The sequence below is a fragment of the Zasmidium cellare genome, assembly GCF_010093935.1.
Source record: "Zasmidium cellare ATCC 36951 unplaced genomic scaffold M409scaffold_3, whole genome shotgun sequence".
Classification (NCBI taxonomy): Eukaryota; Fungi; Ascomycota; class Dothideomycetes; order Mycosphaerellales; family Mycosphaerellaceae; genus Zasmidium; species Zasmidium cellare.
Window position 1 is genome coordinate 899,438 of NW_022986947.1, and position 13,540 is coordinate 912,977.

Below are 13,540 nucleotides of genomic sequence, written 5' to 3' on the forward strand. Positions count from 1 at the left end.
CGGGGCTGAGTTGTTGGATTGTTTGGGCGGCATCTGCTGTTCCACGTCTTCCAAGTTTCACTGCAAGGCAACCGCTTTCATGTGGCAGCTCATCATCAAAGCCCGCGTCATATTTAGTGGGGTTCATTCGCATGACGTGCAGGGATTGATCATGCGCACGTGAGAATGTGGGGTTGCTCTTGCTCGTGCGGGTGTTGCTAGGGGCCTGTCCCCAGCTTTTCGATAACGTCCTCCTGAAGAGAGGCTCTATGCTGCGATGCCAATCAGTTGAGAAGGGCAGGAGCTGACTCGGGAAGACTTACAGCGTCGCTACTTCAAGATGGTAGATCACATCGTCTACCAACTCCTACATGCAAGCCTCACCAAAGCCTGAAGCACGGGCGACGTTGACACACAATCTTGTTCAGCCCAACATCGAGTTGACTTGACGGAGTCTTCACGCATCGACAAGACATAGGTTTTAAGAAGAGAGAAAGATGCTTCCCCGGGGACGAGTTTGATTGATAAGCTAATGAGCGTCTCGAAACATGCACACTCCTCCTCAAATCACCCACTCAACTCGGACGACGCAACACGTCTCCTCTCCTCCGCCATCGTACCGACCACCGCTTGCAATCATTGTCGAACGGGGATGAGCGGACGTAGACCATGCATACATTCCCTCGTTCATGCCGGTGGGCACATTGTTGTTGATGTGTTTACTTCTACAACGCACGTACTGTCAGCCAAAAGTCGATAGGGTCGTGGCGTAGAGATGATAGATGAAGGACAGCAAGGATGGCATTGGGGACTCACGCAGGTGCAGCTGCCGCTAGCGCAGTTGCAGTTGGCGTTGGAGCAAGAATCGCAGCCGGCCATTGTGATTATTGTTTGTGGTGGTGGGTGGTGTTGATTGGTGTTGTTGTGTGAAAGTAGCTTTGCAGTGGAAGGACCTTGATGGACTGTCTGGATCGGAAAGAGAGCAGAATGGACGAAGAAGGGAGAAGATATAGGCCTTCGAGCAGCACCCCGGTCACGGTCCTGCCCACTCAGATCGAGGGTGGAATGGAGCCACGCAAAGTCTGAAGAGCTCTAGGTGCTTGACTATGCCGTACGACTTGCACAATCAGCGAATCCAATTGTCCAGAATCCCACGTCTTGTGGGCTGAACCCATCTTCAACAGCTCGCGGTGGTGGACATCGGGCGGCGACTCGTGATGCTTGGATAGATAGGTGGGTAGGTGGCAGGGTGGGATTGGTGGGAGCTGTCGGAGGATGACTGCAGCTAGGAGCTGTCCTTGCAGACTTGGTCACGTCCAACAGCACACCCAACATGCACGCGTTTGCGGCGGATAAGCCTGCCATTGGGGGATCGGGTTCGCCGAGGCCTCAGAGTGGTCAATACCGCTTATCAGATGATCGAGCACAACTCACAAAATCCACACCGCAGCCGCAGTACCAGAAAAATGGTACCGTAACATGTTGCATGGACGAGACATGTGGAAACGTGACGGGCTTCCAGTTACGAGATCACGGGTCTCAGAATCCCACCAGCTTGCGCAGGCCTTCCACTCGCCGAGAAAGGCTCTCCCCATATCCCACTTCAACAACACCCCGTGCCACATGCCACGCATTTGACCGCATTGGGTAATCCAATTTAGCCGGGATAGCCGTCTTGATTAGTGACGGCCATTTATCGGAACAGATTGACTTGGCATTGCATAGGTTTCGTAGGCCCTCGCGCCCGGCGAAACGCCCATAGCCAGACCCAGCAACACCTCCAAAAGGTAATTGGACGACATAGTATGCCTGTTATAGAGAAACGTCAGCAAAAAATGGTCTGACCATCTGTGGCTTTCTTTGGAATCCTCACTGCAAAGTCATTCACCGCCACCATTCCTGATTTTACACTATTCGTCACGTGTTGAAGGTTCGCATTCGAAAGCGAAGATGAAGTAGGACCAAATACACTGCATCCGAGTCCGTAGGCCGTGCCGTTCGTGATGTTGACAATGTCGTCCAGATCGTTGGCACGCATCATGACACATACTGGCGCGAAAAGTTCTTCTTGCGCGATTCTCATTCGAGGGGATACGTCCACAAGAAGAGTGGGCGTAAAGTAATGGCCAAGTGGGTAACGTTGATGGCTGTAGCGGTGTCCTCCCACGAGTAACCGAGCGCCCTGTGCTGTTGCCTCCGCAATCAAGCGTTCGAGGCGGTCGAACGACGCGGGTGATATCAAAGCGCCGACGTCGATGGCAGATCCTTCGCCAGCGTTTTCGGGGTCTAGGTCATCCCCCAGCCGTAGCGCCTTGATGCGTGGCTCTAGCATTTTGATGAGAGTATCATATGTCTCAGGCATCGCGACAACTCTTTCGATGCCTACACAGTTCTGACCTCCCGATTGAAAAACTCCTCTCATGATGATGCTTGCAATACGTTCCATCTCTCCTCTCGACATGACGCGTCCACCGGGCTCATCAAGAACGATCGCAGCATCCTTGCCCCCGAGTTCGACGCACAAGTGGGTCAAAGATTTCGACGCGCTTTTCGCGACCTCATGCGCGACAGGTCGACTGCCAATGAATGTGAGATGGCTGATACCGGGATGCGACGTGAAATAGTCGGCAGTTTGAGGCCAACAGGAGAAGGCGTGGACGATGTTCGGATCGAAGGAGCAGGCGGTGAGGGCGTCTCGAACGATCGTAACGAAGTACGTGGACGACCAAGCTGTTTGTTCGCTGTTCTTGACGACGATAGCGTTCCCTGCGAAGATGGCGCTGATTATTGGGCCGAGTAGATTGTGAAACGGGTAACTGGAAAAGACGCGGTCAGTGCAAAGATCCCTCAGAGATGATCAGACGCGACGACAACTTACTTCCAGCTCACACAGGCGGCGACCACACCAAGCGGCTCATAGCGGACTTCGTTGCGCTTGTAGAACATGAGCAGGTTGGTTGGTCGTCGATCTGGAAGGAGAGCGTTCTCGCCGTGGTCGAGGGTCCATTTGAGCTTCTCCACCGTCACAAGGACTTCGCCAAAGAGGGCGTCCGTACGCGTTTTCCCGCTATCCAGGCATGCGGCCCGAATGATTTCTTCTTGGTTGTCCAGAATGAACTTCAGTAGAGTCTTCAACACTCTTCTTCGTTGGGCGAAGGTTGACTTCTTCCATTGTTGCTGGGCGGCAGCAGCCTTCGCGATGGTGCGGTCAATGCGATCAGGCGTCGAGGGATTGAGAAGACCCAAGTAGTGACCAGTGGCGGGTGCGTAGCATTGTATAGCCGTCGAGCCAGGCACCTTGATGGATGGCCGATCCAGCTCCTTCCCACGCCAACCGGGCGAGCACTGCTCAGGCGCGGGCGTAGAAAAATCGACAGCCTTCTCAGGATCCGTCCGCAAGAGGAGATACAATATTCCAGCGAGAGCGAGACATGTCGCCGTCGCTATGAATTTTGCGTCCAGCATCACGCGACCTAACGCGTCCATTGGCTTCTCCTGGAGGTAACGTGACTCGACAATAATCGGGGCCAAGTTTGCAGGAGACGGAAATTCGGTGAGCGATGGCTGATCCGTGCGCAACGGTCGTCCCTCCTATCATATTGTCTTGGCATCGCGCGTCGACAAGGAAAGACCAATCCATCGGTCCTTCCACAACGTTTCGATGTGTAGTCAGGCTGCCCATTCAGTCCGAGGCTAGTAAAGGCATGTGTGAAGAATGCAATGGTTTTTGCTATACAGCCTGAATCATGGGCACCGGCAGTTGGAGCCAAGCTCGGGAAACCTGCGTCATGGCGGGGCAGCTGGGGCTCCACGTTCCTGGCCTGGCTCGTGGAAGTACGACTTCACTTCCTCAACCACGAGGACATCAGAGCACATTACCTCCCGTACTTGACATCGTTCAGTCCTATACACAACCTGAAACCATGAGTAAGCCATTGAAAGTCGGGGACAAGTTCCCAGAAGTAAGCCCAGTACAGATACGTCGTAAGCCTGGTTCTTCGCTGACACCTCTTGATTGAAAGGGAGTCAAGTTTGAATGGGCTCCAATTACCGACCCATCGCCGACTTCTTGCGGTATACCACAAACATACGATGCATCCAAGGAGTTTGCTGGCAAGAAGGTGGTGCTAGTCTCGGTTCCCGGGGCTTTCACACCAGGCTGCCAAGCTTACCACATCCCTCCTTACTTCAGCAACCTCGATAAGCTCCTTCAAAAAGGCGTCGACTTGGTTATTGTCATTGCCTCCAATGACGCATGGGTCATGGCGGCTTGGGGAAAGGTCAATGGCGCGAAAGAGGATACCAAGATCCGTTTCATGAGCGGTGCGTACAAGAACTGCTGAAAGCTTTAGTCGGAGTGGTTCTGACAAGAGGTCTCTAGATACCAAGACATTCTTTAGCAAGAACTATGGATGGGATGCTGGAATGGGCGACCGAAACGGGCGCTACGTTTTTGTCATCGACGACGGAAAGATTACCGTTGCAGACGCAGAAGATGGACCTGGCAAAGTGACGGTACGTTATTCTGGCCTCGTTGCTCAATCAAGCTGATAAATAATCTAGGTCTCTGGCGCTGAGTCCGTCCTTTCGAAGCTTTGAGCATGTAGTCGATCAAGTTGCTTCGATGCGTTAACGATAGAGATATAGACGTGTGAATTTTAGCAATCGTCGAATTGACCTATATCAGCTCTAGGCTCTCCTGCTACCTACTGATTGCCTAGGAGATTCCGTCGAAGACAAAATAGTGAATGCCATAACGCAGCTCCTTGCCTCTCAAGTTTCCAAAGGGCCTAGTCTCAGGCTGAGTGCCAAACGCTTCAGGTATTTGTGAGAACACGGGACTTGGACGGACAATAATGTCGCAGATTGTTGACTGGCATCGCCTCTGCTGCTCTAGCAAGCTCCACTATGCTCCAGACATGTCTCAGACTTCACGCGGCCACCATATTTATTCTTTGCAAACAAACAACTTGCCGACTATATCTTTGGCAGTGTGCCACCATCCTCTGTTTGCCCACAACAGAGGAAAACAGTATCTCGATCACAGCAATGTCACACTTCAACGCAACGACTGACGGTCAGAAGCTCGAAGCTCAGAAACTCGAGAAAATCATGAAATCGCCAAAGTCAGACTTCACCGATATTGCGGAAATGCAGAGTAGTGTCTGTTCACTTGACCAACTCTCGCCGAATCAGCTACTGGGAGCCCGATCCAACGTCCAAAATCAGTTGAAGAAGGCCAAGTACGACTACATTGAGCTGTTGAAGGAAGAACTCCGGAAAGCAAAGACAACCACTTTTGCAGAATTGCCACACATCACGGTCTCGCAGCATCAAAACCTTGCGGCCTTCCAATTGCAGGTGAAGGGCCACATATGCATGTTCATTGAAAAGCGCTGGGAGCGCGAAGAGCGTGCGGAGATGCTGAAGGAGAACTGAAGGGAAGTTGAGGTGTGCAAGAAGAGGAACAGGTGGAGTTTGAAATGTCTTTCTGAGGAACAAATGCAAGCACACGGCCCTGTCTCGAGACCAAGGTCGTTCTTATGGAACTGCTGATACAGATTTGCTTCTTAGCAACGAAATGACACTCGTGCCGCAGACCATTGTGCCTCTCCTGTGACCATATTGAACCATGTGTGTTGTCGCAAACAGAAGGCAGGGCTTATATAAACCTCGTCCTCCTCTTCCTGTGCTCCCTCTACATCAACCACGACTCTCATCACAACCGTCACCACGATCCTAATCAAAATTCCAACTACGAATCCAACCACGAATCCACATAACTCCAACCAAAGTTCCAACTATGTCAACTCAACCGCCACTAACGAACTCCCAGCAGCAGTGGGCCGACATCGACGCCCTTGTCAAGTCGAAAAGGTCCGCCTTCGCGTCAAAAGAGGCTCTCAAAGAGAAAATTGCCAACATGCAACTCACATCCGAGAGACTGACGCAAGCGCTGAATCTTGCCAACACCTTGGTCGACGAGGCTGTATCTAAAGAGATCGACTCTTACTATCTCAAAATTGAGAATCTAAGAACGTTTCTCCGGTCGAATTCAGAGGCTATGGCTCGGATGAGGCAGGATAGCATTGAGCTCAGAAAGGGCCACCTCGCCGACAAGATCACGCTGCGGTGGGATGTTACTGAGTATACGGAGAATCTGGTTGGGAAAGGGCCCCTTGGTTTGGCCATTAGGCGACAAGGCGTTTGAGGTCGAGTGCTGTCAATTGGCTCGGTGGTTTGAGAGTGGTTGTTTTGCTGCGTGTTTTTTTTGGGGAGAATTGAATCGTTATGTGAGCGTGTACCATAGACTTCTTAAGCGAACGGTGTACGAAATGTCAAGCTCCAGAACGTGAAAGAAATGAAGGCAAGCGTAAGGGTAAGTGCGGCCCCAGAGAACTGGGCCAGATGTGAAACCCACACGAAGCCAGAGTTAATGCCAGAATCGATACCGAAGTGAAAACAAGGAACGAAGCCGTATGCACGCTTCCGTTAAATTACATCGTTACTACACAGCTGTGCATGCGCGACCATGCCATCGCATGATGTGATCCCCAAATATGCACCAGAACTCCTCCGTACGTGGTTGTAGTACATATGTTACAATGTAGCCGCCACCTAACAAGTATCCAAAGAATCGCAGGGGTTCTTCAGAGCGTCTGGGTTGATGAGTCGAAGAATGTCGTACTGGGCGCAGAACTCCCTCGACTTGAAGAATCTGCCATCAACGCTGGCCACGCGGAAGTTGAAAAGAAATTCGTCCGCATCTTCGCCCGTTTGCAGGCCCGCAGCGTTCGGGTTCGAGTAGCGGTAAATTATGTCCAGGAATCGCTTAGTGTTGGGCTCAAGGAAGAGGTCGAAGACTGTGTCGGATTTGGCGTTGTCGGCCTTGGAGCATTCCACGCTCCATTGGTGGTCCCCGACGGGATCGAGGTTGTCCCCTTTGCAGATGATGTCTTCAGGATTTGTGGCGTTGTTGTTGTTGGCGTCATCCCAGCTGTGGACGCTCAACTTGTTGTCTTCAAGTGTGGCGTTGAAGTAGAGGCATCCGAGCGCTTTCGAGGCCAGGAGCGAGATTGCGAGGGGCTTGAATGAGAACAGCATCTTTGGTGGCTTGACGTTCCACAAAGTAAAGTCCGCAGAGAGAAAGTCAACTCAGGAGTGAGGACGTCCTGACCACTTCAAACCTACAGTAATGCCTATGTACGTGCGAACTCCAAGACGCCGAGATTGATGTGACGCACGTGGAATGGCGGAGGCTCAAGGATATCATGCTACTCCGAAGCATGAAAGGTCTTGGTTCCTAATAAAAGTGTCGGTTTCACTTGAACCTGGGCATCCGCCTCCGTCCGTAAGTTACGGCATTCAACCGCGACATGGATTCAAACACGCCGTATCCATGAGCGTGACAAAGCACCCAAGCAATAGTGAGCCATAGACAGGAAGAACTGACCTCGCGTATCGGCAGCAGCTCGTCATGTCTATGGCCGTCTCTTCGATACAGACATCTCAGAGGAGCATGATTGAGATCCTGGCTGGCTTGGCCACCTCGCAGTCAGGAGCATGCTGGGACGATGATGTCGATTTCACAAAAGTAAAGGCCACCGAGTCTTGTCATCCTGGTCGGGTTCAAGGTCTTCGACCCTGACCAGCTCTGAAAAGTGAAGTGATGTGCGTCTCAAACGACCTGCTCCTTCAAGAAATGTCCAGGCAGGAGATACATGGACGGCAGTTCGTTCTCTCGCGCCCGCAGGGCCGCAGTGAAGCGGCCTGAATAGATACTCCGCATCATGGGTCGAGTTGCTTTGTTCGAAGGCGCGATGAGAGAGGAAAGAGAGAAGACGGAGACGGAGAGTCGTGAGAAGAAGTCTGCAGGACTAGCTTGCCAAGAAAGTTTAATTTTGACGAGGTCGCTTTGACTGAGCTCTTCAAAGTGTTCTCTGCTTCTTCTCCCACCACGCAACGATGTGAGCACCTTCAAGCACAGCATGGAAACCCTCAACGATACACAGTGGGATGTTGTCATCTCCGGCACTGGCCTGCCACCGTCGCTGCTTGCGCTGTACGTGCTTGTCGCTTTCACGTCGACGGCTCAGGCTAACTAACGCAAAAGCCCTTCGTGAAGCGCCTTGTCACGCTCAGGCAAGAAAATCCTGCACGTCGACCGAAACGACTACTACGGTGGTGATGAAGCTGCGCTGAGTCTTTCGGAGGCGGAAGAGTGGGCGAAGAAGCATGCTGGCGAGCCATCGGATCCACCCACCACATTCAGTCATGCTTCGATCACACAAGCTCCCACGGATGACGAGCAAAGCAAAGGCAAACTTGGGGGTTCTCGAGCATACTCTCTGGCACTCGCACCACATATTCTGCATTCGAAGTCGGCACTGCTTCCTGCTTTGGTTTCTTCGAAAACGCATAGTCAGCTCGAGTTCCAGGCTGTTGGATCTTGGTTTCTGGTCAACCCTCCTCTTGATGACTCTTCAACACAACCGAGGCTGACGAGGGTTCCTGGCGGGCGTGAAGATATCTTCCAAGATGCGACGCTTGATTTGAAAGCGAAGAGATCGTTGATGAAGTTTCTGCGCTTTGTGGTCGACTACGAAGAGCAGGGTGATACTTGGGAAGATTATCGAGACAAGCCGTTCTCCACACTTCTGCAAGACAAGTTCGGTCTGGTTCCGGCCTCACACCCGCCGATTCTTGCTCTTGCTTTGAGTGCGGAGTCACAGGAAGACACTCTTTCAAGATTCGCCGTACCACGAGTCGCGAGATACCTCACCAGCATAGGTCTTTTCGGCCCAGGCTTTGGTGTTGTGTTACCCAAATGGGGCGGTCTTGCAGAAATTGGGCAAGTCGCTTGTCGAGCCTGTGCTGTGGGTGGTGGTGTCTATGTCCTCGGGAAAGGCATCACCAATGTCGAGCATTCCGGCGACTCTGATCTGAAGGTACACCTGACAGATGGAGAGGTAGTGACCACAAAGTCCCTCGCTGGTGTTGCACAGGACCTTCCTCGCAGTTCAAAGTCGAGCTCGAGCGAAGAGTCGCATACCTGGATAACGAAGAGCATCTCGATAGTATCCTCGCCACTCGCCTCACTCTTCCCGCCCACCTCGGAAGGCGGCGTGACACCAGCAGGTGCGGTCGTCGTGGTCCAGCCGCCAGACCGCGCCAACCCTCCTGTGCATGTATTCGCACACTCGAGCGAATCTGGCGAGTGCCCGAAAGAGCAATGTAAGTACTACCATCCTCCCCAGCCCACATACACCTCACACATCATCGAAAGGATGAACAACCTTACGAATACTTATCTACATTGCCTGAATTGCATTGAAGAACAAACATCTCTGACAACCTGAAACTTCGACCTCACTACCGTTTTGCAAACATGGAGAACTATGGTCGATCGTCAGCTAACCGCCATACTAGGTGTCCTGTATGCGTCCGTTTCGCGAGCTGATACGCAAGGATCGGATCTTCTCAAGCAAGCTGTCTCGAATTTACTCCAAAGTATTGGCGAGCAAACAGTACCGCAAGTGCTTTGGAGTATGCACTATCGGCAGTACTATGCGGAAACAGAAGAAGCACCGGCGTATAGTAATGTCATTCCTCTGCAGCCTCTCTCCCCTGACCTTGCTTTTGATGATAGCATGTTGGACAACGTGAAGTCTGCGTGGCAGCGAATCACGGAAGCCGACCAAGAATCCTTTTTGAAATTCGAGTCAAGGGAAGGAACTATGGAAGACGACGACTTCGCCTGAGACCTGGTTTCATGGCAGCCTCATAATGCAGCGAGGCAGATAACGAGATCGACGAGATATAGATATAACGAAATAAGAAGAAGCTTCGCCTCGTGTTCCACTGTCGTCAATTCATATTTGGCTGAAGGTCATCTATCCAGTCTCTCATCATCCACGAATGGCCTGCTCCGAACAAGTCGTCAAAGTTGAATTGGTCATCTGCAGCACCTATACCAAGGTTGTCTAGGAAGTTCTGTTGTTCCTGCATCGATATGTGCTGTGTGCCTGGTTCAACTGTATTGCTGTTCTCTACACCGACAATCGTATGGCTCGGTCCAAGGACCTGAACCAGCTCTTCGTAATGCCTCACTGCATCATAACCGTATCGTGCAAGAAGTGTCGATGCCATTGTCAGATAGCTGAAACCTTCCTCCGATCCAACCACACAGTTCTCAGCCTCGCGACCAATAGATGGGACACTTGAAGACGTCATCGCCTTGCGTATCGCCCTGACATTCCGGAGGTTGGCTTTAGCGGAAGGTCTCGTCCTCGCCAGCGTCTCCAACGAAATCTCAAGAGAGTCTAACGCCAAGCCAGCATTGACGCTCAACTCTGGCAGACGCAGGCAAGCCAAAGGAGGCGAGGCAGTTACCAGCATGTACCACGCAAAAGCAGAGCTGAGGCAGTGCGTATGCTCTCGTAGCTCGATGGCTTCGAATATGCGGAAGCTGAGGTTTGCCGCTGCTATGCTGGCGGCGTTGGCGGATGTCAAGGAGAACATGGATTTCGAGCGGTAGAGGATGGAGATTGTTGCCAGGATGTGGATGTGGAGCTGGGCTATGTCCAGATCGTAAGGCATGGCCGAGCCGTCAGCGGCGACGAGTCTTTGGTCTTCGGGCAGGGAGTCTAGGTATGTTAGTAGTCGTCTTGCGATTTCGTTCTTCTCTGAAAGAGTAGCATCGCCGTTCCGCGCCATCAATTGGCATAGGTCGCCTAAAATATCGATGATGGTGACATATGATATGGAGATGTGTGCTCTGCGGTCCGAAGGGTCAGGAAAGTCTTCCAGGGTCAATGGCGGTTGAGTGCAGTCGAGTGGGTTCACATGCCGTGGCCTACCATGGGCAGAGGCTGAAAGATTGTCTTTCGTTCGCAGACACCACCACAGTCTCCTCCTGAGGCCTTCTTCTGGACCAGGCGATAAAGACTTGCGATGGAGGCCCATTTGCTGAGCTATTCCAATCGCCATCGTAGTCCAGAACCTGGGCGAGTCCAGAGAGATATCCTTTGGCGCTTGCGAAGGATACCACTGAATGTAGCACAAGGCTGCGAGGACGTTCAGTGGATTTCGTTCATGACCACAATCAAGCAGCGCTTTCACCCGCCTGTATATTGTCTCTACCACCGCGCTTGAATAGCGATTTGGTCGCATGAGCGATCCTGCAAGTAAAATCGACTGGAGAACCACATATGAGATCTCACTCTCTGCCGTCCCTACCAGTGTTGTTCGATCAACCACAGGCATGCAGGTCCAACACCTTTCGAAGCAAGCATCTATCAAGCTTTGCCGCTCTGGTTGCTCGGGGAGATCAAACGCCTGATAAAGCTCGAGCATCTGCAGGTCGGTGGATGACAGAGCATGACGACGATCGGCATTGCTTCCATGTGTGTGGTCGATGTCTTGAAAGTCTTGGCCGAGTATAGCAGTGCGGCATAGGTATGATGAGTTGTGGAAGCGATCGAGGGTGCTTGAGGTGGCCGGAGAGCTGTTCGTGGATCCCCTCGTGCCAGATTCTGCGAAGAGCAAAGGCGGCGGTCGTCGGCCGTGTCTGTGATCGAGCCCGCCTTCATTGGAGACACTGGCACTTGTGGCCCCGGGATAGTGGCGCGAGACGATAGCCTCAGAACTTGGGTCGTTATTCCCACTCGTCCGGGCTCGCCTCCGCTTTCTAATACGCGGTCGGCACTCAGTGCCATGCTTGACGCATTGTTGGCAAGCCTCGCCCTCAGCATTCGGTATGCACCTCACTTTGCGGACATGGCACTGCTCGCAAGCTTTTGGCAGTTGTCTGCCCAGGGGTTGAGAAAGATCGTAGGAGCGGAACTCTGGCATGTTTGTGTTTTCCATGTCAACAAGATCAGATATCCGAGCCTATTATTTTCGGGACCGGGTCTGCCTTTCGATTTGACAACATGCTGCCTCCGTAGCCATGGGAGTGAGAAGGGGAAACAGTCAGCCAGCCGCGCGAGCCTCTTGTCGCCGGATCAAGAGGGAATTGAGATTGCAGTCGCCTTCTCGGCGCCGAAAAATACCTGGAACAAGTCGTGGAAACATGAGATCTGCTCATTATTCTCATCCCACAGGCATACCAAGCGGGAGAGTGAAGTCGGGTCGCTCTGGCCCCACAGGAAAAAGCGCTGGGACAACCTTGGAAACCCTCACGGACAACTTCGCTGACGCGACGCGCCTTCACCACCAAGAAGTGCTTTCAACTGTGATGTTTCTCTGTTCTGGCCAGTCTGTCCTTTCGACCAATCCAGGCGCTGAAAGATGGAGACTGGAAAGCACCGCCATGAAGGAGCCGTCTCCGTTCACGAGCTGGACACCAACGGAACGAGAACGCTGGATCGTCTCAAGTCATCACCCAGAGCCTCCTGGAGGACGACGGTGAGTAGGAAGGCAAAGCAGCCACCAGACTGGAATGTTGCGTTGTGCACCATGATCTGAACCCTTGGCTCGCAAATGTTGCGGTCTGTCGAACTGCCCTCGGCCTCGAACTACTCATCCTGGACTGAACGGCATGCCAGGTTCTGACACCTGCCATCTGGGGCGACTTCAAGATCTTTAACGAGGATGGATGGTCTCCATAAAAGATCTCTTTGACTGCGATTATTCTTTCATTCTTGTGACTTTCTCATCAACATACCGTGAAGAAAGACTTGCTGAACCGGTTCCCTCTCGACTACAGGACGAGCGAGGGACTCATTACATATCAAGTACCCCTTCTACGCACATACGGAAACGAGAAGACGCGAATACTCGCCTTGCCCAACGCGACGACGAGAGCCTCTTGCTTGCTTCGCCCAAGCCGTTCCAGCATAGCTGCAGCGCCATCGGCATTGCTGTTCTTATCTCCCCGATGATGCCGAAGATCGGTAGTGATGGAGTTGGCAAAACGGAGCGCTTCAAGGAACGCCGCCCGAATAACGCACCAGTCCTTGCTGTCACAAAGTTCCGCAATACGTCCGCCACGTACTGGAAGTGGCTGTGGATGCAATGGCCTGAGCAACATGCGTAAGTCATGCATGATGGGTTTTTGGTTCAAGCTCAATTGACGTGCTTAAGCCAGGATCTCGTCCTATCGGTGGGTGAAATTCCACGGCCGATGGCCGAGTGTCGAGAGCCATTGACGAATACGACTACGCCAAGCCCAGGTACGCGTTCGTGCGTTTGCTCTATTTGAGTTCGAGAGGCAAATCGTTACTGACATTGAATGGCAGATTCCGACAGACCACGCAATGTTGTAGAGAGTCAGCACAGCGACCTTGACTGCCAAGCCTTCAGGTCGGAGAACGGGATCAAAACGCCGCATGGCTCGGAAAGAGTGGTAGCCGGGAGTCGCAAGGAGAAGTGCCATCCAGAAGAGACTGCGGCATGTCCATTATTGAAGATAGTGAGCTTGCATACTACTGACTAGCTGTGATGAGGTCGGTCAACAACCAGTCAAGATACTAGCTGTCTCTATGGAAGCTTTCACCTTCTGACTAACGAACAAGCTCATCGCTTACCTGCTACAACGTCCTTCGCTCCTGTCTGCCCT

At 52.4% G+C, this 13,540-nt stretch overlaps 8 protein-coding genes across 8 annotated transcripts; 5 read left to right on the top strand and 3 right to left on the bottom strand.

Annotated features, from left to right (window-relative positions):
• Nucleotides 1-1,518: 1,518 nt before the first annotated feature.
• M409DRAFT_63108 (uncharacterized protein) lies at nucleotides 1,519-3,465 on the bottom strand (the record flags this gene model as incomplete). The annotated part of the gene is made up of 3 exons (XM_033815441.1): nucleotides 1,519-1,788; nucleotides 1,853-2,795; nucleotides 2,858-3,465. 3 exons carry the CDS (start codon nucleotides 3,463-3,465, stop codon nucleotides 1,519-1,521), a joined length of 1,821 nt encoding a protein of 606 aa, XP_033673299.1.
• A 437-nt stretch (nucleotides 3,466-3,902) lies between these two features.
• Nucleotides 3,903-4,578, top strand: M409DRAFT_63109 (uncharacterized protein; the record flags this gene model as incomplete). Its single annotated transcript, XM_033815442.1, has 4 exons — nucleotides 3,903-3,941; nucleotides 4,002-4,302; nucleotides 4,361-4,494; nucleotides 4,543-4,578. The coding sequence occupies 4 exons, from the start codon at nucleotides 3,903-3,905 to the stop codon at nucleotides 4,576-4,578; spliced, it is 510 nt and encodes a 169-aa protein (XP_033673300.1).
• A 450-nt stretch (nucleotides 4,579-5,028) lies between these two features.
• On the top strand, nucleotides 5,029-5,418 carry M409DRAFT_17645 (uncharacterized protein; the record flags this gene model as incomplete). Its single annotated transcript, XM_033804149.1, has 1 exon — nucleotides 5,029-5,418. One exon carries the CDS (start codon nucleotides 5,029-5,031, stop codon nucleotides 5,416-5,418), a length of 390 nt encoding a protein of 129 aa, XP_033673301.1.
• A 364-nt stretch (nucleotides 5,419-5,782) lies between these two features.
• On the top strand, nucleotides 5,783-6,190 carry M409DRAFT_50115 (uncharacterized protein; the record flags this gene model as incomplete). The annotated part of the gene is made up of 1 exon (XM_033811454.1): nucleotides 5,783-6,190. One exon carries the CDS (start codon nucleotides 5,783-5,785, stop codon nucleotides 6,188-6,190), a length of 408 nt encoding a protein of 135 aa, XP_033673302.1.
• A 407-nt stretch (nucleotides 6,191-6,597) lies between these two features.
• Nucleotides 6,598-7,083, bottom strand: M409DRAFT_17647 (uncharacterized protein; the record flags this gene model as incomplete). The annotated part of the gene is made up of 1 exon (XM_033804150.1): nucleotides 6,598-7,083. One exon carries the CDS (start codon nucleotides 7,081-7,083, stop codon nucleotides 6,598-6,600), a length of 486 nt encoding a protein of 161 aa, XP_033673303.1.
• An 884-nt stretch (nucleotides 7,084-7,967) lies between these two features.
• M409DRAFT_17648 (uncharacterized protein) lies at nucleotides 7,968-9,740 on the top strand (the record flags this gene model as incomplete). The annotated part of the gene is made up of 3 exons (XM_033804151.1): nucleotides 7,968-8,041; nucleotides 8,105-9,213; nucleotides 9,409-9,740. The coding sequence occupies 3 exons, from the start codon at nucleotides 7,968-7,970 to the stop codon at nucleotides 9,738-9,740; spliced, it is 1,515 nt and encodes a 504-aa protein (XP_033673304.1).
• A 207-nt stretch (nucleotides 9,741-9,947) lies between these two features.
• On the bottom strand, nucleotides 9,948-11,832 carry M409DRAFT_50118 (uncharacterized protein; the record flags this gene model as incomplete). The annotated part of the gene is made up of 2 exons (XM_033811455.1): nucleotides 9,948-9,962; nucleotides 10,039-11,832. The coding sequence occupies 2 exons, from the start codon at nucleotides 11,830-11,832 to the stop codon at nucleotides 9,948-9,950; spliced, it is 1,809 nt and encodes a 602-aa protein (XP_033673305.1).
• Nucleotides 11,833-12,862: 1,030 nt separating this feature from the next.
• M409DRAFT_17650 (uncharacterized protein) lies at nucleotides 12,863-13,417 on the top strand (the record flags this gene model as incomplete). The annotated part of the gene is made up of 3 exons (XM_033804152.1): nucleotides 12,863-13,014; nucleotides 13,066-13,154; nucleotides 13,221-13,417. The coding sequence occupies 3 exons, from the start codon at nucleotides 12,863-12,865 to the stop codon at nucleotides 13,415-13,417; spliced, it is 438 nt and encodes a 145-aa protein (XP_033673306.1).
• Between the last annotated feature and the right edge of the window lie 123 nt (nucleotides 13,418-13,540).